At 38.9% G+C, this 25,687-nt stretch overlaps 1 protein-coding gene across 1 annotated transcript in view; it reads left to right on the plus strand.

Annotated features, from left to right (window-relative positions):
- The window catches only part of SNTG1 (syntrophin gamma 1), a 275,551-nt gene that overhangs the window by 239,168 nt on the left and 10,696 nt on the right, over window positions 1-25,687 (plus strand). Inside the window, exon 16 of the mRNA XM_075063014.1 lies at window positions 17,094-17,204. Coding sequence (XP_074919115.1) covers window positions 17,094-17,204 — 111 coding nt within the window. The remainder of the gene's footprint in view (window positions 1-17,093; window positions 17,205-25,687) is intronic.

Below are 25,687 nucleotides of genomic sequence, written 5' to 3' on the forward strand. Positions count from 1 at the left end.
TATGTGGCTGAACCAGCAAAGTGGTGTGTCTTGGATTTTGTCAGCCACATCACATACTTTGACTTCCACTTTGACTTCATTCATTTAAAAATCAGTCTCTTCATGTAACTCTTTTAATAGAGCAAAGACATCTTATCTCAAACACCTGTAGGCGTTGAACCTGTCTCTTTAGGACCTATACTTCTGCACCATTCAGCATTGCAGGGTGCCTTCTTGCTCTGTACATCTGGGCTTTCAGTCTTAATGGCATACACAACACTTGAAATGTTACTCCACACACTTCCAGCTCTCCCCTGGACTGGACTGGACTGGACTGTGTCTCACATTCAAGCTTGCTGTCTTCTATTACCCCAGCTGCCAAGGTACTTGACAGGCCAGTCTGGTCTAGTCGCACTCCATAATGTCTGTCCAGTTTCCCCATGGTACTGCTGCTGACCCACATGACCACAGGCTTTCGCATGTTCATTTTCATCCCATGCCAGTTTAGTTGGTTATTACCACCGGTTTATTCTTTCCCCATAGGCTACTTTTGAGGATACTTTTATTGCTACGTCATCGTAGTTTCTCATTTTTTCCATTGCGATCTTCCTGCTGATGTGGTCCATCAACATAAGAAACAGTGGCAGCCGAAAGGCTGACCCATAATGAGGTCTGAATTTCACTTCAAAAGGGCATGTCATTCCAAAACATGTTCAAATCACTGTTTTACGTGATCTATCTAGTGTATTCACCATAGTTATTAAATCCTCACATATATTTCCTCAGCACTGGTATGAGCATCCTTTTCTCCTCTGTACTGTATGCTTTTCTAGGTCTATCAAAGCTCAGAAGCTAGCCAGTTGATACTCTAGACACTTCTTTATCACTTACTGAATTACAAACATAATATCTGCAGTTCCTCATCATTTCCTAAAGCTGAACTCCTCTTCCTATTCCAGTCTCCTATTCCTCATATCCCAGATATACTCCAGTATCTTCATCCCATGCAACAGTAAATTTATCCCTCAATGGATACTTCCTTTCTTATGTATTGGGTGCAAGATAGGCTTGCACTAATCTTGTAGAATTCTCTTGTCTCAACATACAGCTTTAACTATTCTGCTCATCAGTTTTATGCTTCTCTTGCCCAAGAATTTCACCAGGTCTGCTATCACTTCTTCAGGTCCTACTTCCCTACTGTTCTTCATTACCTGGACTGCATTTCTCATCTGCTTCTCTAGTATATCAGACTCAGACACAACATTAGGATCATATGTCAGCAACTCCACCCAAAAGGGAGTTGCATCATTCAGGTTACTCTGAGTATTGTTTCCTCCTCTCCTTCACACGTTTGGGTGTTACTACAAGTTTCCTCTGATCATCATTTACAAATGGTATTGCAGTACCGTCCTTCTCTGTGTAACTTTTTATTCTATTTAATGTTAATACACTGCACTGGATTCGGTTCTGGCAGCTACAGTCTAAAGTTCAACAGTTTGTTCTGGATCTGAAGTCCATAGGAAGACATGAAACCATAGGCATCTATCTTTTAGCAGTTTTATTAAGGTTACCAACAAAGTTATAAATGTCATAGTATATACAATTCCTAAAGATAAGTACCATGTACCAGTCATACCTACAGACATACTCACATGTTCCTAGATGATATTAGAATCTATTGGCTGTCTCATGGATTGATCATCATCAATATGAGAGTGGTTCCTGCTGGAGTTTCCCATAGGAAGCTCAACTTTCCTACTCTGGGCACCCTTTTTATACTATGATTCTATCTATACCTACATTCTGTGCTTGTACATGAAAGTTTCAACTCTCTATTTCTTATTGGTCTGTGTCCCCTACAAACACAAGGGACACCAAATTCTATAGGCTGTGTAGATTCTCATTAACATTGACATACCACTTTTATCTTGAGGTTAAGGCAAATGTTGGAGACAATATTTACTGTTGCAGCATTTTATAATTTAAATTTAATCTTCCCAGCTGTGCTTTCACAATATTACCAGTTGGTACCTCTTTTCCCATAATGTTTGGAGCTATTTCTCAGTCATTGATTTATGCCATCATTTCTTGTCTACAAGGCCGAAAAAGCTAAGCTAAAGGCTTGCAGCCTCAGCCTACAGGTTCTTGTGTTTCATCTTGTCTTACTCATGTCTAATACTTGATTCCTCTAAATACCAATCAATCTTATACTTTTATAATTCTACAAATTAACTCTAATTAACATACAGTAAATGTATGTAATATAACATATTGATTAATCATAACATCACACAATAAATGGATACTAAACTAAAATCATTGACTACATTTCCTTTGTGTCTACTTTTTGCAATGCTATAGATCTTTTTGTCAGCCAGCTGTGGGTAGGTTACAAGCTCAGCTCTCTTTGGTCTTCTTTACTGTCCACTTGATGCTTTGATTTTTTTGTATTTGCTTTCATTTGCACTCAGTGGGTTTATTTGTTTATTTTTACATGCTATTTTACTGTTTTGGATTCCTACCTGCACTTCACAGGCCTACTAACATTCCATTCTCTCTCTCTAGGTTTTCCCCATCTGCGTTGTCCACAAACCTCTTCTGATGCCACAATCCATGTTCTTTTGGGGTAGTTCCTTCCTTTTAAGCTGATGCTACTGGGGCTACTAAGATGATCTCAGGACTGGAAAACCTACCTGATGAGAGCAGACTCAAAGTGTCACCATGTCTCAGTGGGTCACAACTGAGAATACCAAATTCAGAACAAGCTGCTGAGAAATAGCGCATCCACACCACAAAACTGGTGATTATTTTTCCATAAGATACACCAAACCAGCAACAAAAGTAAACTTCTGTCTCACTACACTGGCTAACAAAAAGTCAGAAATGCAGCCTCCTTGGGTATTCCAGTCCTGGATTCAACACTTAGACCCTGGACTTAATGATGAGGGGTTATTTAAAACCAATTTAATCAAACAAAGGGTTCTTCTGTTCCCAAAGGACCAGCCACATACCCAAGTCAATATATAACTTAGATCTTACCCAATAATTGCCAATCCTTTAGCATGCTGGGAGCTGTGGGTGGCCATGCAAATACAAACAAACTGGTGGCCCACCAGCGGAATACCCTGATGGGCTGCATGCAGTCTGCAAGCTGCAGGTTACCCACCATGAGTTAGAGCATCCACAGGAAGGTCCATCGGGTAGGGATAAGCTTCTTCTACTGTCCATTGTGAATCAAGTGCTCCTTGATGGGCAACTCAACTTGAATAGTCCCTTCACAGTGTGCTAGCCTGTTACCGAGGTACTTTGTGGGTGTTAACACAGGAGCAAACACATTTGAAATACAGGTACATAGTCAATATTCATATACATATATAACTTCAGATACAAAAATGATGCATGCATTCAAATAGGATAATCGTATTAAGAAAATCATAACATTTCCATAGACACCTTATATGACCTACTTCGTACATGATTTCTTGCAATTATATAACAGTGTTAGCAACAATGATTGACATGGTCGTATTTTAATCATACAACATCACACAAAGAGCTCAAAGAGGGCTGAGGGAAGATGTGATTGCGCTCTGTAGATACACCAGAGGGATAAATACCAGGGAGGGAGAGGAGTTATTTAAATTAAGCACCAATGTGGACACAAGAACAAGTTTAGGCTGGAAATTAGGTGAAGATTTCTAACCATCAGAAGAGTGAAGGTCTGGAACAGCCTTCCAAAGAGAGCAATGGAGGCAAAAAACCTAAGTGACTTTAAGACTGTGCTTGAAAATTTTATGGAGGGGATAGCATAATGAGACTGCTTACAATGGCATGTAGCCAATCGGTGACTGCTAGCAGCAAATACCTACAATGGCTCGTGATGGGACACAAGATGGGGAGGACTCTGAGTTACTACAGAGAATTGTCTCCCAGGTATCTAGCTGATGGATCTTGCCCACATGCTCAATGTCTAACTGATCACCATATTTGGGGTCAGGAAGGAATTTTTTCCCCAGGTCAGATTGGCAGAGATCCTGGGGGGTTTTCACCTTCCTCTGCAGCAGGGAGTATGGGTCACTTGCAGATTTAAACTAGGGTACATTGCAGAGTCTGTGTAACTTGAAGTCTTTAAATCATGATTTGAGGACTTCAGTAACTCAGCTAGAGTTTGTGGGTCTATTACAGGAATGGGTGATGAGGTTTTGTGGCCTGCAATGTGCAGGAGGTCAGACTAGATGATCGTGATAGTCCCTTCTGACCTCAAAGTCTATGAGTCTATGTCATGTCTGTTTCCTGGTACTTATCCTGTACTGCTTCCACAGACTTCTCCGCTGCATTTCCCCTTAACTTCCCATACTTTAATCTTGCGTCTTTCCCTCCTTGTCTGAGGCTTTATTTGTAATCTTTATTGAGAAAAGTTTGTGCTACCATCTCACTAGGTATCACCTTGCAGTCCATAACTTGACATCACTGAAATTTCCTCAGCAATAACATCAGTCTAGCTTCGGTGTGCACCAATGATGACCAAATGATTCTTTCTTTTGGAACCATTTATTGGCTATCATCCATTGATTGGTAATACACATGTCTAGAGAGTCCAGAGAAGAGTGACAAAAATGATTAAAGGTCTAGAAAACATGACCTATAAGGGAAGATTGAAAAAAATGTGTTTGTTTAGTCTGGAAAAGAGAAGACTGAGAGGGGAGACGATAATAGTTTTCAAGTACACCTCTACCCCGATATAATGTTACCCGATATAACATGAATTCAGATATAACACAGTAAAGCAGTGCTCTAGGGAGGCGGGGTTGTGCATTCTGGCATATCAAAGCAAGTTCGATATAACGTGATTTCACCTATAGCACAGTAAGATTTTTGGCTCCCAAGGACAGCATTATATTGGGGTAGAGGTGTACGTAAAAGTTGTCACGTGGAGAAGGAAGAACAATTGTTTTTCTTACTCTCTGAGGATAGGACAAGAAGCAATGGGCTTAAATTGCAGCAAGGGAGGTGTAAGTTGGACATTAAGAAAAAATTCCTAACTGTCAGGGTAATTAAGCACTGGAATAAATTGCCTAGGGAGATTGTGAAGTCTCCATCATTGAAGATTTTTAAGAGCAGATTGGACAAACACCTGTCAAGGATAGTCTAGATAATACTTAGTCCTGCCTTGAGTGCAGGGGACTGGACTAGATGACTCCTCGAGGTCCCTTCCAGTCTAATGATTCTATGATTCTGTGTCTAGTAACACTTTACCTTTTAATTCATGGCGCCTAGACTAATATTTCCTAAGCACATTTCACACTCCCTTTGGTTTTGGTCTCTGTGCATTCATATCTCCACATACTGATATCAGCACTTCTGGTGTTGCTGTGTCTGCTCACGCCTGTGAGCCTTGGTGGAAAGTCTCTCTTCTTCATTGCCTCCTTGCTGAGGTACATGCGCTGATATCAAAAACAGAACACATTTTTTAACTTGGACTCATTCCGCTGTCAGCCTGTCATTTACTCTAAAAATTTCAATCACCATCTTCTTCATCTGCTCCTCTTACTACCACCGGGACTGCATTAGACCCATTTTTCACCTGTGTGGAAGAGTTCACAAGCTAAGCTCAAATCCTTCACTGTGTTCTCCATCCATCATGTTTTCTGTAGGCACAGAACATCAATACCTCTCTTTACATTGTATCAACTACTTCTACTCCTTGACTAGGCAGATGGGATATGTTTAGTGTTGGTCCTTTTATAATATGGGGTTTATATGGCTGTGCAGGTCACTGATTTTCAACTGATTTTTCATCTGACCACCCTGGACTTCAGAGGACAGCTTTGATGCTGGCTACCAGATATCCTGTTGGTCTGGGGCTGCCAGGCAGGCAAACTTCTGGCATAGGGCTGAGATATCCTCCCACCAGCCCCTGGCGGAGAAACATATAGGCCAGTCTCACCCCCTTTATATCTACCACTGCCCTTTGATAACATGCCAAAAATACAAAACTGCACAACACAGTGACTTGTGCTAAAAAAAACAACATATTGTATTGGCTGGCATCCTTGGTATACATGATAGTGAAAGGGCCTTTCCCCAATTGAACTAAGTTCTAGCCACTCTCTTCCCATGTTGTTGCTGCAGACCTGGTGGGCTGCTAACAGGTGGAAACCGGGTGTGTATACAGAGCATTATATATCTAACTGTATCTCTCTTCATTTGTGTGTGTTTATATGCACACACAAAGGAATGTTATACACATACGCACGTGTGCATATACAAATTTACAATTACTCATATACGTGTGCATTTGTACTTTGTGTATATAATGCAATATATCTTCCTGTGCAAAAGTGCTGTATTTGCACTCCAGAGCATTTACTGCTCTTCACATTGGCAGTAGAAAATATACATTTGTCAGAAGAACAATTCATTCCTGTAGAAAATGACAATTAATTGTGAATGCTGCTAATTATACAATGCTGCTGGAACAAAGTAGGAAAAGGATCCATACTGGCCCATTAGATGCATATCAACAGAACCCATTGTGACAATCATCAGTTATTTTACAAACACATTACTTCATCAAAAGAAAAGAATACATTATGAGTAATAAGTAGCATAGCAAATACTTTTACGTTTTTTGTGCCAAATGGATAATTGGCCACATAGTACAAAACTTCATTGTTCCTGAAATAATAAACTCTGTCTGTGTTAAGGTTAACTTATGATGACACATACAAAAGAAGCCTATCAATTCTTTCATTTGTACTGACTTAATGTGCACTCTGGATATCCAAATGAATTGATCCAATATGTATTAAAGTTCTCCTCATCATCAATGCCACAGTTACTATTAACAGCACAGATACCAAACAGGAACGTCACTGGTTTCAGGGATGGGGAATGTAAGATATCAATTCTGTGTAACAATGATAATTTATTAGGTGGCTAGAGCATTGAAGTTGAATAGTGGTGATTACAACTCTCGTTCAAAGAACCGGGCACTGTTGGTGTAGCCATGTAGTCCAGCAGATAAACAAAAGGCAAGATCTTGTAATTCATCACTCAACACTAAGAAAATAGACTGTACTCTGTTAACAGTGCATAGGATATTAGACTTTGCCAAGATTGGTTATTTTATTAGTAGTGATTTTTCTCTCTCAGTTCCATTGTCCCCCTTTGTTCTTCAGTCTCCATTGTAATTATAAAGCCCTACCAGTTGTCAAAAGAAATTGACTCATATCATAATTCTTTACAGCAAAGCATTCCTGTGAGATTGATAGCAGTGTGAAATTGAGTAGGAATCAGATTTTGATCCTAGTCAGTTCCAGACTACTGCTAGCAATATGGACAGAGTGTCGCTTCACAGGAATGCAATCTCTCTCAGTTTCATATGGGAAGAAGCAGTGTGTTGTCAAATTAATGCACATCTATCATAGCTTTCCTACTCAGATCTGAACCTTAGAGTTAAGAAAATAAGATGCTAGTATGAAACCTCCAAACTTAATTACCAGTTTAGATCTGATAGCGCTGCCACCAGCCAAAAATTCCAGTGTTTGGCTCACCTGTCTTCCCCAAAACCTTCCCGGGGGACCCCAAAACTCAGATGCCCTGAGTCTACAACAAAGGGAAGTAACCCCATTCCCTTCCCCTCTCTACCTCCCTCCCAGAACTTCCGCCCTGGGTCACAGGAGATATCCCTGCTTCAATTCTTGAAACACAAAACAGAGAGGACAATTTACCTTCCCCCCTCCTTTTTTCCCTCCCACAAATTCCCTGGTGAGTTGCAGGCTCAATCCCCTTGAGTCCCACTAAGAAAAAAATCCAACAGGGTCTAAAAAGAAAGCTTTATATAAAAAGAAATAAAAAACATAAAAAATTTCTCTGTATCAAGGTTGACAATATACAGGGTCAATTGCTAAAGAAAAATGAATAAACAGCCTTATTCAAAAAGATATCCAATTTAAAACATTCCAGCAAACTACACACATGTAAATACAAAAAAAACAATAGAAGCTTACTGTCTTTCTATCTTTGTACTTACAACTTGGAAACAGAAGATTACAGAAGCTTGAAGAGAGAAAGTTCACTCTCAGAGCCGAGAGCAACAGAACAGAGCCACAGACAAAAGACACACACCCAAAATTTCCCTCCCTGAGCTTTTAAAAATCTGGTTTCCTGATTGGTCCTCTGGTCAGGTGTGTTGTTCCCTTTGTTAACCCTTTACAGGTAGAAGAAACATTAACCCTTAGCTATCTGTTTATGACAACATCCCAGGTGCCCAAGCTACCAATTACTTTTATCCTTGACAGAAAGGACCCATAGGACAGATATATCTAACACTGATTAGGTTTAAGTTGGTAGCAGTACCATTTATGGTACTGAGCGGACAAATAATATTAGCTTAAAAGGATTCTTAACTGCAACTGAGAATAATTCTATATTTTATTTTGTCTTGAAAAGCTGTACAGAAGCATGGTTTAATAATTCAAAGTACTGAATGAGACTAAATGTGATTAAAAAGTATAGCTAAATCTTTTGAAGGTATATTGTATAAAACAAAATATAGAACTGATTTATAGAGACTAATATTTAAAAATATAGCATCCAATTTTGCATTCTTAAATAATAAGCCTGTTCTATAGCGTTTGTAGGCACAGTCTGGAAATTAGTGGTCTAATGATTGTAAAATCCTGACATATAACTTTGATTGTTTCCGTGTACAAAATTGGAGGCCAGATGAGACCCATTGTCATTATGTGTTGCATTAATGAAAAGGAGTGTTGAAATTGCTGTTGTGGGTGTATTTTAGTTTATATACCTACAGTAGAGCACTTCATAATAGAGGGTCAAAATCTGAAGTGTGTACCCCTATGATTCATTTCCAAAAACATTGTTTACCCTGGAAACTGGTATTTGCATTCTTAGATTAGGTAGTTACTTACTTAATTATCCATTTACACATTCAATTGCTATACCTGAATTACATGTGCAAATACTACTTTACAGGCTCAGTTAGTGCACATTTGTTTTCAGATACAATGCAGGATTCCTGTAAGGTCTAATGTGATAGAGAAGAGGGAGGACTGCTGTAATGAATATAAAGTTAGTCCTTTCTGGAAACTACTAGACAATTTAGAATTTTCTCTTACTCTCTAGCTCCCAGCCAGACTAAGCATAGCTTTTGCTTCCTTGCATCATTAGAGAGGACTTCTCTGAGACCTGGCCTGGATCAAACAGTCATGAAAGGAGCTATTGATTAGTTTACACACTCATGTTGTATAATCTGGCTAGGAGTATGTTAAGTAAGTGAAACGCAAATAGACCTGATTATTCTGAGTTTTTTGGGGAATTCATATTTCTCTCGATTTAAAAAAAAAAAAAGCTTTAATAGTCATGAAACCATGATGGATTACTTATTATTTTTTGATATTGCAGGCAGAACAAACTAGTTTTAACTGTACCATTGGAAGAACGTAATACCTCCTCAGAAACTCACATTTCGTAGTACAAGAATGTGAAATGACGGCAATAAGTAAAAAGATGCCATATGACTCAGATATAACTGAGACCTTTTTCTAAGCATTGTTGAAGAACGTGTCTTCTAGAATTAGAATTGAGATAAGGAATGTAGCTTTCCTCAATTTGTGTGATTGTGAGGAATCGGCCAAAATACCGCAAAGTCTGGGAGCACTAGCTTTCCTTGGTGTTTTGATAGTGTACCTATTAAACAGATATAGAACCAGTGAAAAGTGATGGGTGAAATTATAACAATGTTACACTGGCAGGACATAATAAGCAACACTGTTACGAAGAATATAAGGACACGCTACCAGAAAAGTAGATTGCTTCATGAATAAGACCACCCAAATATGCCAGGAGAACCTGCTTCAGTATCAGGAAAAAAATATTGCACATTCCTAGTGGTCACTTACCACCTCACAGTAGAACTTACATGGGTTATCAAATAATTGCAACCTATACTTATGAGGACCACATCCTGAAAGAAATGTTTCCTGAACCCCCTCCCTCTTCTGAACTTCCAGGGGCGGCTCTAGACATTTCGTCGCCCCAAGCACGGCGTCATGCCGCAGGAGGGCGCTCAGCCAGTCACCGGTCCCGTGGCTCCGGTGGACCTCCCGCAGGTGTGCCTGCGAAGGGTCCGCTGGTCCCACGGCTTCACCAGAGCTGCGGGACCAGCGGACCCTCCGCAGGCACACCTGCGGGAGGTCCACCGAAGCCGCAGGACCAGCAGACCCTTTTCAGGCAAACCGCCGAAGGTGGCCTTCCTGCCGCCCTCCTGGCAACCACCAGAGCACCCCCTGCGGCATGCCGCCCAAAGCACACACTTGGCATGCTGGGGCCTGGAGCCGCCCCTGTGAACTTCACACCATCCCCCAGCCTTGCCAAGCTCATCGTCCAAAGCACGTTCCCACAAACCAAGACATACCAACTCATGGTGGCACCAGACCCTGCCAAAACAACAGATGCAAAACCTGCACACACATCACTACTGCTGTGATGATCAATATCCCTTGCAACACACCTTTCAAGAATCATGGGCCCTACGCATGCCTATCACAACATGTGGTGTACCTTATCCAGTGCATCAAATGTGCCAGCAACAACTATATGGATGAAACCAGACAATCACTATGCTTTCAAATAAACTAATTGAAAAATGATAAAAGACAAAAATACCTTATAACTCATGGAGAAACTCTTCACAAAACAATTACCAATTGTCCACAAAGGAAACCAGCACAGCACTTTCAAAAGACAAAACTAAGCACTTAAATTCATAACTCTGCTGGACACTAAAAACCATGGACTTAATGGAGACATTGGTTTCCTTGCCCCTTACAACAACTTGCAACAGCCTGCTGCCTACTCCATTGTCCTATGACTGCAGAAGTGTTTGTTAAGTTGTCCTAGAGTGGCTCAAAAGTGTGAGTACCAACCTCAGAGGAGACTGTTAAGAAAGGTAGAAACCCCAAATTGGTTGTGAGTTTCAGACTTAGATTTCACCAACAAGTATCAAGTGTAAATTCCTCAAGCACTAGAACAGCCTTAACATGGAGTCACAGACAGTCCCCTAGGGTACTCTGAGCTGTCTTGTCTCCCAGGGAAGCTTGCTTTTGTGATAGATCATCCCTTATGCCAAGAATCACAGTATTCAAGTTACTCACAGTCCCAATGGACCAGTCATTTACCCCAGGTCAATTGCACCTTAGATCTCACACCAAAGACAATGCTTGTGTAATAAACTCTGTAAAGGTTTATTAACTAGAAATACAAAATAAAAGTTATTTACAAGGTTAAAGCGTGTAAACACATGCACACACAAATAAGTTCCAATCTTAAGTTTCAAAAAGTAATAGACGCCTTTATGATAAATAAGCTTTATATGTCTTTTACAGCTACCCCAGGCCAAGCACCACGAGGGTGGGAGAGGGAAAGGGGGTTTGCTTATGCTTAGTAACCCTGGCCCCTCAGAATGAAGCAGCATAAAAGATTCAATTTATCCTTGTTATGGCTTTTTATTCTTTTCCTCCTTTGGCTTAAGTTGCAAATTCAGCTTTTGGGAGGAATTCGCTTGCAGGGCTCCTTTTTGAGGATAAGGGAGCAAACAGTAGTCTCTTGTCCGCTGATGTTCCACAGTAGCATAGCGGGTATTGATGGGCCTTCTTTTGGAAACTAGTATTTCACACTTGTTAATGCTTCTCTCTTGTCTTACAGTTTACAGGGCAAACACTTATATATTACCTTATAACACGGGATACAGATACTGTAAGTGAGCTTAATGCATGCAACAACTTACAAGCATTTCATAAAGTCTAAACACAGTCTTATAATTCTAATACCTATTTTAACAATACCAACACACATATGAGCCAGACTATATATTTGTCAGCATTCAGTTGAGACCTAGGGACCTTGGCATGAGCTGGCACCCGGTCTGTCAGTGTCACAGTGTTAATTACCCACTTTATTGTGAGTCATCTCCTACAATGTGTGTGACCCCTTTTATGCTTAACAATCTGTCCCACTTTGTATTTAGCTTGAACACTCTGGTTTCATTCTCCTGACCTGAAGCAGACTTCTGTGAAGCTCAAAATCTTGTCCCTTCCACCAACAGAATATAAGACATACAAATGCTAAATGGTAAATTATAATGAATTATTTCTTAATTAAAGTGTTGGGGTGAAATCCTGTTCCAATTGAAATCAATGGCAAAATTCCTATCCACTTAATTGACTATACAATTTCACTTTTTGGCATTTCCAAACTACCACAATGTATCACCATTTCAGAATATGTCTTCTATCTAGTTTGCCAGATGCCTCTTTTGTTTAGTTGCTTGGGTTATGTTCCAGTATTTATTGAGGCTAAAGTTCTGAAATGATGCTATACCATTAGTGGTAAAGCTCTAGAGATATTTGAATAATACATGGAAAAGGAGTTGCAGCATTTGTTTAATATGTTAAATCTAATATCAGATTTATTTGTTTATTTGTCTGTCATAATATATTTTTCTTTAAGAACTGGTTAACTTTGTCAGGTTTTCTGAACATCCAGAGTTTTGTGAATGTGGCCAGAACATTCATCTCAGAGTGGGAAGACATTTTATGATTCGGTTGTTGATTTGAAAAAGTATTTTAAATACTTTTCTGTCATCAAGTCTGTTAGAGTGAAACATGCTATACTGTTCCGAAAAATGTGTACTTACTTTCGCTTATGCACAGTTTTTGTAGATTCATACAGGTATAGCCTTTTTTAATGTCTTGTTAAATAAAGGACCCTCCACACACACATGCACCAGAACTGACCATAGACTACCTACTAAAATAACACCCCAACTTGCTTAAGGTTTGTAGTCACTACTATTGTACTTATAAGTAAAACAATAGAGTTGGGAATAATTTATACATCAGATTTAGACCCTCTTTCTATTTGTGAACGGACTTCAATTTTTACAAATGTATTTATTATTCAAAATTTGACTAATGGCTTATGCAGACATATTTCAGCCTATGTTTCACTCATGAATAATTGTTTGAGTAATCTATATACTTGATTTCCTATTTGATATGTGTGATTGATGGCCAAAGTTGCATTGTATTGTTTGTTTCCTTACCAAATGACTTCTAAATCCAAAAAAGCTATCAAAATGATCATGGGGTGCACTTTTGATGTGAAGCCTCATTAGAATTTGTACAAGTATTTATGTACCAATATATAGCCATGTGAACGTTCACATTTTCACAAACATTTTTGCAAACAAAACTTGCTTCATATGAATGTCTGTGAAAAATGAATAAAATGTGGGAAAAGCCATCAAAAGCAAATTGATTGCTTTTGTGTTCGTGAATCCTTTTTTGCAATACTTGTGAAGATTCTATCCCTTACTACATAGGATGAGTAAGATATGATTGCCTTTATTCAATGTTTTTTTTGTTTTTTGTTTTTTTAACTTTCAATTCTAGGAATTATATTCAAAATCCTGATAGAAGAACAAATGAAATCTCATTGTGACCACATTATCCAGCTATGCTGGAAGACAGACAGGAGGCACTGGATGTGGTTTTAAATGGGCTGAAACTTTATTCTTAAATATATGGAAGTAACTGCAGATAAAACTGTGTGGTGCAGGTGGTTCCATATACCTTTCCATATTCCTGGGGAGCGACTGTCAGCCTTTCCCTTTTCCAATCCTGGTCCCATACCTCCTGCTGCTGAGACCCCACCATTCCTCCTTGTATAAGGATTAAGAGGAGCTAGAAAAAGTGGGGTTGACTTCCTCCCATACCAAGTGTAGGAGCCCTGAACCATCTTTCTCCTCCCCTTTAAAGGATGCCTCATTTAAATTCTTTACCAATTAATTGTATCTGATCACCATATCCATTCCATACTGTCATAGGTTTAACTCCCAGTCTGAACTTTAGGGTACAGATATGGGACCTGCATGGACACCTCTAAGCTTAACTACCAGCTTAGATCTGGTCTCGCTGCCACCATCCAGATGTCTGAGTCATCTGGAAAACTCTGTCTTCCCTCCAAAAACCTTCCCCTCCCTGGGTAGCCCTGAGAGACTCCTCCACAAATTCCCTGGTGAGTCCAGATCCAATTCTTTTGGATCTAAAAAACAAGGAAGAATTACTCCTTCCCCCTCCCTTCCCCCCCCAATCCCTGGTGAGTTCAGATCCAATCCCCTTGGATCTAAAAAAACAGGGAAAAAATCAATCAGGTTCTTAAAAAGAAGTCTTTTAATTAAAGAAAAGAAAGGTATAAAAAAAAACCTTGTGGGAGACAGCATACAAATTGATCTCACAGAAAACAGATTTAAAACACAGGATGTTCCCCTGGGCAAAAACCTTAGTACACACAAGAATACTCACATTTGATTATTCCCCTTATTGCACAAAGACAAGTTACAAAAGAAAATAAACATAAACCTATTTATTCTTTTCTAAAACTTACTAGTCTGATAAGAGGCTAGTTCCTTGATCCTTTTTACTCTAGCTGAAATTGAAACTGACTCTAAACAAAGGAAACTTCCCTCCTTCCTTTTGAAACATCTTGTTCCCCCATTGGTTCCTCTGCTCAGGTGTCAGCTAGGCTAGGTGAACTTTTTAACTCTTTACAGGTAAAAGAGGCATTAACCCTTAGCTATCTGTTTATGACACATACAGAGAACCTGCACTAGACATCTGCCACAAACGTATATAATGAGTTGCAGCATTATAGCCGAACTCCCTTCCTCATCCATATCTCACCAGGTCCGTAACTCACTCTTGGGAAGGCAAAAAGCCAACCTCGTCTCGACCCGTGTAGCAGTGAGGGAAAATTCCTTCCCAAAGCCCCAAGAAAGGGGACAACTAGTATCATGCCTGTGGCGTATAATGACAAAAGCTGGTAATTTAACTATGCCAATGGGTGGAAGAATGGGTGCTGCTAGTCTGGTCTGGGTTAAATAGGACTTTACTGGAACTGTCCTGGGTATAATCCCGCCCTGTGTCTGGTCAGCTGGGGAGGAAAGAGACAGCCGCCCCTCTCCCCCAACCTATTCTAGCTGTATGTCTTTCTGTCTCTTTACCTGGAATCCTTAATTGGGGGCAATGACTCCCTTCCTAACAGCCTGCTGGACAAGCCCCATCCCTGCAGTTAAATGCGGCAACTCACTTTCTCTATCCAGCTAGACCAAGGGTCCCATGGCTTAATGTGCTGTGAGAACATTCTGGCCACTAGAAGTCTTTTGTCCCTTCACTGCTATGGCCCCTAGTACAGAAAAGTACTTAAGCAGATGCCTGATTTGAAGTATGACTACCCACGTGCTTAAATCAAGTGTGTGTTTAAGAACTTTTCTGAATCAGGGTATGATTTTGTATGACCAACATTCTCTGTTCAGATAAGTGCAAGGACTGGACTAGTAGGAGTGATGCAGGCAGAGAATGAGGCAAATTGACAGAGCTGTATTGGGAAGTTTCTGAGTCACCACAATGCTGTTGATCCTTCGCTTTCATTAACACCAATTTCACCCAATTTTTAAAGTTAAAAAGATCATTTTTAACACTCACAAGGTAAAATTTTTGCTTAGCATTGTAAAGTCCATTTGAAATTAAACCACTTATGTATTTATCCAGAAGTCTATGCTTCATGCTGGCTGTTGCTCTTTAGATATGTATACTATCATTAGGAGAAGTAAGGCCCCCCCAAAAAGGGAAAAAAAAGTTTACAAAATTCTGAGCTATCAAAAGGTTAACATTTATTTTCTGTAGCAATTGGCAGCAAACAATAAGGATCTAAATGAATACTGAGATAAAATTTTCAGCACTTTTCTGTATTTTCCCTTACAGCATAGGGTCATTTATTTAAGAAAATTATTCAGTTTGAAATTCGGATGGAAAAAGTGCAGTGCTAATGAAGGCAAAGGAGAGGAAGAAGCAGAAGATGAATCTAATGCAGACAGCACTGTGAATGTAAACAAATTTGGTAGATATGCAGATTTTTTAGTGCAGGAACTAGAAAGAATTCAGTTGATAGCAGCCAGTAGTAGTGTGAAGTCATACATACAAGATGCACATTGATCATCCCTAATGTTCCTTAATAGTTTTGCTCATTATTTACATTTCACCAAGACACATTTCTTGTCGATCTTACTTAAACATAAAATGTGATATTGACTGTAGGCTGTATATTGATTCCAGGCTGATGGGTTTGATGTTCTGTAACATTACTGGTTACTGAAGTACAACAGACTCTAGGTACAATATTCCTATATATTCTTCAGAAGATACATTTCTATTCATTTGTAACAGTGACTATTTACTGCTTTTCTATTTAGTTGATAACCTTATTACAAAATTCATAGTGGAGTGGGAAACGTTGTCATGTATTGTCATCTTTTAATATTTGGAGCTGCTAACACATTAACGGCTCAATCCTGGGAGGGGCAGAGCATTCTGGTCCCTGTTCAGCAAGACATTTCAACACATGGTCAATGTTCAGCATTGACTCTTAACTACTTAAACTGAAGCATGTGCATTAAGTGCTCAGTTGGACCAAAGACAATCATTTTCCATGAGTAAATGCTAACTATATGGTGTCATTTTTATCGGTATTGTTTTATTGTTACTTTTAAAAATACACTATTTTTTAGTTCATATAAATACAGACTCACACACATGACTTGATACCTTCTTCTATGGAAATAAATAAATAAGTAAATTAATTAATTAATTAAAATAAAATAAAATAAAGTAATTCCGTGAGAAATTAGCACTTAAGAGATGGAGTCTGACTTATCCTCAAGGGAAAAGGCTTTTATTTTTTGACATCACAGTGAATTAAATGACCCTTTCTTTGTTAACTAGGGTTGAATAAAGTTAAAGGAGTTTCAAAAAATGTTTCACCAATGCAGTCTGACTGATCTGAATCAGACACTGTCAATTTATAATACATCCATATAATCAAAGGGACTTCAGGCTAGATGACACTACCTTGGTTTAATTATGTACCATAGGCAGGTTAAAAAACTAACCTAGGAAGAGGATCCTCTGTTTCTAATACACTTCTCTATATTAACTATGTTGACCTTTCTGTGTATGTTTTGTTTCCTTTAGGCTGTGCTTTGGAGGTACAAGTTTTCTCAGCTTAAAGGATCTTCTGATGATGGCAAGAGCAAAATCAAATTTTTGTTCCAAAATCCAGATACTAAGCAGATTGAAGCAAAGGTAATAATAATAATAATAATTAATAAAAAATTCTTTGTATTATAAAGCGAGAAGTTCATTAAAACTGGTTGACAATAAAACAACCAGGGAATGAGAGAATTAAGGTCAGTCTAATTTACTGATGCTGAGAGGGTGTTCAGAAATTAGGTAAATAAGTGAAAACACAGTAGATACTAAGCAGAGGTGTGTGAATAGGGTGCACAGTGCAATTGGTTAGTTAGGAATTTTAGTATGTTAAAAGAGGGGGGGGTTAATCTTTTATTTAAATTAAATAAATATGTAAGTTTTGTGCATGATAATCAGCTTCCTTTTTTTATCACAAAGAGAGAGAAAGCCAAGAGGCATGTCTCATCATCTTGAACTGGTGTGTTCCCCATTTTATTGTATCTTCATGCTACTCTCCATGAGCAGCAGCAATAATGTGCATTATGTTCCAAAGTACATGTGGAACAAAGGTAGTGATGGGCTAAAAACCCTTTGAACTCTCTCAGGGGTGAAAGATATAGGGTGGCTTCTAATCGCCATATAAAAGCTTGTCATTACAGTTCTGGATTCATGTCAGATTCAAAATTCAGAGGGGTCTGCTTTCCAGTTCTGGTTGTGATTCAAAGAAAATGCATGGAAATATTAATACCTGTGAGACTTCTGCATACGTTGGTAGATGCCTTGCAAGAATAAATGATATCACAAGATTTGTACCATCCCAAATAGTCTAACCCTTGTAGGATGAACTGATCTCACAAGAATTCTGTTAGTTAGAATTGCCTTTGAATCTGAAACCAAACTGTGATTTGAATGGGAATCTCCAAACCTAATGTATATCTAAATTGTATCCAAACAGCACTTAATTGAATGTCTCTATGCAGACACCATGCTGTGGTGCAGCACCACTAAAGCCAATGGAGTTTCATCCTGCTATGCGAGAGGTAAATTTGCAAAATGAGTTTAAATAAAAATAGCACTTGGAATAATAATAGAGATCTGAAAGGAAACATAAAAATGGTAAATTACTGTATCAAGGAATTATACATCTACCTACATACCTACATGACATGATAAATTATGTTAGGAAAAATACACTGTTTGGGACAGTTGTGAAATTCAAGAAAAAAATGTTGAGTACAGTCTCACAGTGAAAATCTAATCTTTTTCCCTACACTTTTCTTTCTTTTAGTAATGTGTATATTACATGATTATTGATACTATGAGTTACCAATACCAAATCTTGTTCTCAGTTGGTGCGTGAAAGCTCCTAGTGAGGTTATCAACAGTGAAGGGTGTCAGAATTCGTCCCTAAATGCATTAGGTTTTTAATGTATTTTAAAGGGAGACATTTTCCTAATTATTATTTCCTTCAAATAATGTAGTAATAGGTAGAATTTGTTCTCTTAGCTAATAGGAAAGCACAGCCTACCAATCCAATGCTATATGGTATTTTTCTTTTCAGCAAATAATTAGGAACTTTTATTATACTCCTAAGTAGTTACAGTGCAAGATTAACCACTCACTTTTTTATTATCTGTCTCTTACTGCTGTTCTGGTACCACACGGTCTTCCTTTTGCAACTACATGAACTAATGATGCAATATTTCTTCAGGCATTTCTAGGAATGCAAAGATGGTTCTTGCTTTTAAATAAACTAAAAATAACCATTTTATGGATAAAATGAAACAAGATATTTATTACAAAAAGTGCATTTTGAAGGAATACCACAGTTTCTGTATGCGTACATTAAGATCATAGGGCCAGATTTTTAAAGGCAACTAAATCCCACTGAAATCAGTGGTAGCTAAATATCTTTAAAAACTGGCCCATAATGCTTACCTACCTTTGTGACGTCCTCACAAAAATGCTATATGAGTGCTAAATACTGCCAAAAGCTAGATTCTGTCATCCTTACACATATTGATATAACTTCTCCTCCAAGCTGTGGCTCAAACATTCTCCCTGCTGCTTGCTACTTGGAGTACTTTCTTCCTTCTCCTCAAGTGAGTCCTGGATTTTTTTGGCTCATCACTGTGCACAGGACACAAATAGTCCTCTCCTGTCTCTCTGGTCTGGTGTCTGTGAAGTGCTCAGCTGGGTCTTGGTAGCCAATGGTGGGTTGGATCTCTGCCACACTGGATGCTGGTCTCTGAAGGGCTAGAACTGCCTTACTCATGCTCAGCAGTTCAAAGACTCCCTTTGTGGGGAAAGGCAGTTAATCAGAGACTTCCTGGGCTGTTCTGCCTCACTCAGCTCCCAAACACAAAGCTGAAGCAAAAAACTAATCAGGCTGTCCCCTCCCACTGAGGTTCTGAGCCACTCTGGCTCATCATTGGCCCAGCAAACTGCTTATCCATATTGTGCAATGCAGAGAATAAGAACGGCCATATCGGGTCAGACCAAAGGTCCATCTAGCCCAGTATCTGTCTACCGACAGTGGCCAATGCCAGGTGCCACAGAGGGAGTGAAGCTAACAGGCATTGGTCAAGTGATCTCTCTCCTGCCATCCATCTCCATCCTCTGATGAACAGAGGCTAGGGACACCATTCTTTACCCTTCCTGGCTAATAGCCATTTATGGTCTTAGCCACCATGAATTTATCCAGTTCCCTTTTAAACACTGTTATAGTCCCAGCCTTCACAACCTCCTCAGGTAAGGAGTTCCACAAGTTGACTGTGCGCTATGTGAAGAAGAACTTCCTATTTGTTTTAAACCTGCTACCTATTAATTTCATTTGGTGACCCCTAGTTCTTGTATTATGGGAATAAGTAAATAACTTTTCCTTATCCACTTTCTCCACATCACTCATGATTTTATATACCTCTGTCATATCCCCCCTTAGTCTCCTCTTTTCCAAGCTGAAGAGGCCTAGCCTCTTTAATCTTTCCTCATATGGGACCCTCTCCAAACCCCTAATCATTTTGTTTGCCCTTTTCTGAACCTTTTCTGATGCTAGAATATCTTTTTTGAGGTGAGGAGACCACATCCGTACACAGTATTCGAGATGTGGGTGTACCATGGATTTATATAAGGGCAATAATATATTCTCAGTCTTATTCTCTATCCCCTTTTCAATGATTCCTAACATTCTGTTCGCTTTATTATCATCATTATTATATGTTATTAAAGTTTCTTGTTGCTTCATAATGTTTTCACTTTATCATGTCTGCACATTCGCAATACAGTAAAATGGAAGAAAAGGTCTGCTAGTTTTATTGTATTTATTTGTTCCTAATGATCAAAGCATAACACAGATCATAGCATGGTTTATATTAAAGGATCCCATAGTATTTCAGCACTGGCAGGCACTAAGGAATTTGTATGGGATAGAGTGAACAATTTTGGCTTGTTCGTATTTGAACTGTGGCACTTACTTGAAGAAATGTAGATCATCTGACAGAGCTAGTCTCCAGCACAATTCAGAGTGTTTGTCAAGTGATGACTGTAAACCAAACTTACAGTTTAATAATTTTGAGCCAGATTGTTCCGCCCTTTACTCATGTTAAAATATAACTTAGTCTGGCAATAGGCCCATCAAAATCAGCATGAACAAAGGTGGCAAAATCTGGCCTTCATTATTTTGTTGCTTACCTGGCTACAGAGCATGGTGTTTGACTAGTTTAAGACTCAGGAAATGTTGATTAAATTTTCAGAAATGTTTATAAGCCTGTATTTCATGTCCTGTGTGCAGACTTCATTAGAGTCAGAGCATGGGAATTCTCCACAGCATGTGTTAATGATTGTGTTGAATATTCCTGGCCATCCTCACTGACTAAGGGCTAAATAGCCTGTTAGGCACAGCCCTGCATTGTGGAAGGTTCAGATCCACACCACCCCAGGAGAACCATAGGGAAGCATTATGCCTCAGACAGACCCAATTCCTTCTGGAGCTCCCTGGCTGCACAGTAGAGGGAGTAATTTGCCCTTTAAAGGGCACAGTTTACTTCCTCCTGTGTGGCTGGCTAGCCAGCCAGGAGTACTGACCAGGTGGCCTGATGGCAAACCCACAACTTTGGAGTCCTTACCCACAATATTTGTTTTTCCCCACTCTGGCCTTCCCCAGCAGTAGTGAGTTAGCAAGGACAAGGTATAGGTCTTCCCCCACATCTTTGTACAATCAGTGGAGCTGAGACAGTCCTCTTCCCACTCACTCCATGAAAGCAGATGAAGAGTGAGGCAGCCTGCTAAAGCATACTTATACATAGATCTGAGCCTCGTTTGTTTCCCTCTCTCATGCAGGATCCATTTCTGAGTCTTGGCTAATATCCCAAATTGGATGTGGCCATTTTTTCCCCCTTCGCCCTGATTCCTTTTCACCTCCATAGCCGGGGAGGATAACGTAGCATAGTCACAGACCAATGTGAAAGTGCTTGATATGAATCTCAGTGGGCAAACCCTCACTAAACCAAGACTGAGATTCACCTCACCCAAATGTGTCCTCAAACTTGCTTCACTCCATTGTAGGCATTGTTCCATGGGCCATGAATCATGACCTCACAGCTCTGTGAGCTGTGGCATATTGTACATGTGTGGTATCATCCTCTAGACCAGAAGCCAGAATCTCCTAGACCAGGAGCATTTGCTGAGTCTAGAGAGAGGAGAATTTCAGAGTGATTAGCTCATGGATATTGACCCAATGCATGAATGAATTTGTTAATATTTTATACATACTCCCAGAGCTGTGGGTGGGCACACTTTAAAGAAATCTAAATAGCTATTCACTTTTCATTTTTGCACTATAACCTGCTGTGTTATCCAGCAGTTCTCTTATATTTTGGTGGAATATGTAGCACTATCACTGTTAATGTTAGAAAAAGCTATGGAAACAATTTGCTGCCAGAAGATGTAGAACAGCACCCATTCATCAAAGTCAGCCTTTTTTTAAAAACTGAATCATCACCAGAGTTTATATTCCTGTGTGACAATGGAAAGCCCTTCAGTGACACTGATACCTAATATATTTATAACGCTACTAGATGTGTTTTTATAGTGTATTTCATGCCTGACTTAACACAATGCAAAATAGCATGCTTTGAGGTGCACATCACCATGTGCTATAGATTTAGTTACAGCTTTAGCAGGTGTACTTCTTTTCACCTGGACAAATCATTTAACATACATTTTAACATTTACATTACTCTGCACAAATATCATGCAAATATGGCTTACTTTTATTTAGTGCCTCTGTACTGTAGCTTTTTCTTGGCCAGTTTGTTAGTTGTTTCTTAATAGTCCTTAGCAATTTTACTCTGAATAATCAATCCATTAATAGGTCAAATACTGGAGTGTTCATGGAGCCTTGCCTAGAGAAGCCACCTGCCCTTGAGAGGTGGCAAGGCAAAGCCTAAGTGTCTCCTGATGAGAAACCCACTCAAGGGCAACATTAATCACAGATACCCTCCAGGGGCTCCGATTCCTAGTGGCTATTTCCCAGCTGTCACTCAGCTGGAGAAGACTGTACAGATCCAAGCAGCTAAATAGGATTTTCCTGAACAAGAGCTACAAAATAGAGCTGTCAGCTTGGGAAATTATGAAGCACAGGATTCTCTTTACTTTCTCCATTCCCTGAAAATCAGAAGATGAAACAAGGAAGAGGAACAAGGGTGGATCCTACTCCTCTCTCTAAGTTATAAATTTGTGGGTCTGCATGCACAGGGGCTCCTTAGTGTCCCTGTTCTCCATTGCGAGAGCTTCCTGGGCTGCAGTAACCTCAAAAGGCGTTGCATTTCTCCTTTGAATTCAGTTTTGTAAAGAAATGATGCACTAATACAATGGAGAAAATTCTGATATTGTTTTCTGAGGTTTACTTTTAACATATACTGAGTAAATAATACGTACCTTACATTTGTGCACTGTAAAGTAAAAGCACAAATGTATAATGTTAGTACAGAACTTCACATCACTCAACATTCAGATGGGGAATATACCCGTTGAAATGCCTGTCATACTGGAGGGGATAAAAATAAGCTGTATACTATAGATCATCGATTCCCAAACTGGGAAGAGGGGGCATGAAGAAATTCCAAGGGGGGTGCTAGGCTGTGAAAGTTTCATAACAAATCTTTTTTTTTATCAGGATAAAAATTATTTATTTATTTATTTATTTATTTATTTATTTAGTAGACCAACAGACACTATATTATACATATTCTGTGTATGTAATAATAACTATTGATAACATTGTCCAGTTACAGACCTATATTATTTAACTATAATAAAATATTAAGACTCTTTTTGTTTTTGATTGTGAATATAAGTAGACGAGAGTAAAGGTATACCATAAAGTACGATAATAATAAAAATACAACTATAAATAAAAGTATATAACTGCAATATTTTCAAATTTCATACCAGGAAATGCGAATATATTTTACTTTTTTGCCTTTCGATGTGTAGCAGTGCTGTTTCAGTTGGTGGGGAGGCCGAAGAATGATGTAGAAAGTGGTGGAACTTTTAAAAACGTTCTAGCTCGCTCACGAGAGTGTTTGAGACTGTTTTATCATGGGAGTGGTTACCTCCACCACTCACTGTGCAAGACCGGCTACTTGCCAGACTGGTGGTGGGTATATATAGGGCAGCACACATCCGTACGTAATAGTAGTAGTAAATAAACATTCGCAATAACTCAAATTAACTTGCATCCGTTATTATTCATGAATCAGGAAAATTATTTTCATGGATTGTTTTCATTAATATATTATGGCTGTAATTAAGAAAAGGAAGTACAATGAAGACTATATTAAGTATGGTTTCACCGTCGTAGAAAAAAATTGAATCGATCATTGTCAATGCATAGTATGCCACGCAGTTCTCAGCAATGATGTCTTGAGACCTAGTCTTCTTGAGCGACACTTGACAAAGAACCACGGCGCTTTGAAAGACAAACCAAAAGAGTTTTTTGCTGCTAAACTTCAAAATTTAAAATGCATGAAGCTGGACACTACTGGAGCTTTTCAGCAAGCGTCGTCTGAAGGGGTAGAAGCATCTTATGAACTGTCATTGCTAAAGCCAAGAAAGCGCACATAATAGGAGAAACTCTTGTAAAGCCTTGCTTGTTGGAAGCAGCTGATACTGTGCCGAAACCAAGAAAAATATATCGGAAATTTTGCTTTCTGATAATTCCGTGAAACGTCGCATCGATGACATGGCGAAAGATCTAAAACTTCAAGTTGTGGAGGCAGTGAAAACTTCTCCTTTTTTCACAATTCAGTGTGATGATACCACTGATGTAGCACAATGCTGTCAGTTGCTCGTCTACATTCAATTCATTAACGATAGAACTGTGAAAGAACTGCTTTTTTTTCAAAAGAATTGCTGACCACATCAAAGGCTTCTGATGTTATGAAAACAGTTTCTGACTTTTTTGAAGAAAATGGACTTTCATGGGAAAAACTGGTTGGTATATGCACAGGCAGTGCTCCAGCAATGCTTGGCTCTCACTCTGGATTTGTAACATTGGTGAAAGAAAAAAATCCAGCTGTAACCACAACTCACTGCATCAAACACAGACCAACATTGGTTGCTAAAACCCTTCCAGATGACCAATGTGACTCATTGAATTTGTCCATCAAAGTTGTCAATTTTATGAAGAACAGCACTTTAAATATGAGACTTTTTGCTGCTCTTTGCATGGATTTGGTAGCAGATCATAAAATTCTTTTGTTTCACACAGAGGTATGATGGCTTTCCAAAGTTAACATGCTTTCAAAATTATTCGAACTGAAAGATGAAGTGGAAATTTTCCTCAAGCAACAGAAAAAAGATAACTTATATCATGCATTTATGGACCAAACATTTAAACTTTCACTGGCATACCTCGTGGACATTTTTGAATCTTTGAACAGTCTCAATTTGAAGCTGCAAGAGAACAACGCTGCAAACATGGTAGCGCACCATGATGCCATAAAAGCATTTACAGAAAAAAATCAAGCTTTGGAAATGTCGAATGCAAGCTCAGACACCTAACTTTTCATCTTTTCCAACATTTTAATCACTTGCTGAAAATGAAGGTTTCCAAGAACTTTGTAAAGAGAATGCAAAGAACAAAATTGTGTTTCATCTGGACTGTCTTACTGAGGAATTCATCCGCTATTTTCCAGACAACTTTTCTGGCAACCCCCATTCATAAATCAGCATGTAATCTGTTCAACGTTGATGTCGATTCATTGCCAGAAATATTACAAAAACAAGCACTCAAAATGAAATACAATTCAAGGGTGAAAGATATTTTCAAAAACCTAAGCTTGGAGGAATTTTGCATAAAATATTTCCCAATTTACCCAAAAGTTGGAGAAGGAGTTCTACGTATTATTCTTCCATTTTCATTTACGTACCTCTGTGAAAAAAACTTTTCAAGGTCAGTCATAATAAAAATGAAAAAAAGGAGTCGACTGGATGTCGAAAACTATTTGCTTTGCGCACTTTCGTCTTTCAAACCTAGGATTTCCCAACTCGTGAAGAAAATGCAGTATCATCCTTCACATTAAATTTGTTTTGTT

Source organism: Chelonoidis abingdonii, chromosome 2 (assembly GCF_003597395.2).
Source record: "Chelonoidis abingdonii isolate Lonesome George chromosome 2, CheloAbing_2.0, whole genome shotgun sequence".
NCBI lineage: Eukaryota > Metazoa > Chordata > Testudines > Testudinidae > Chelonoidis > Chelonoidis abingdonii.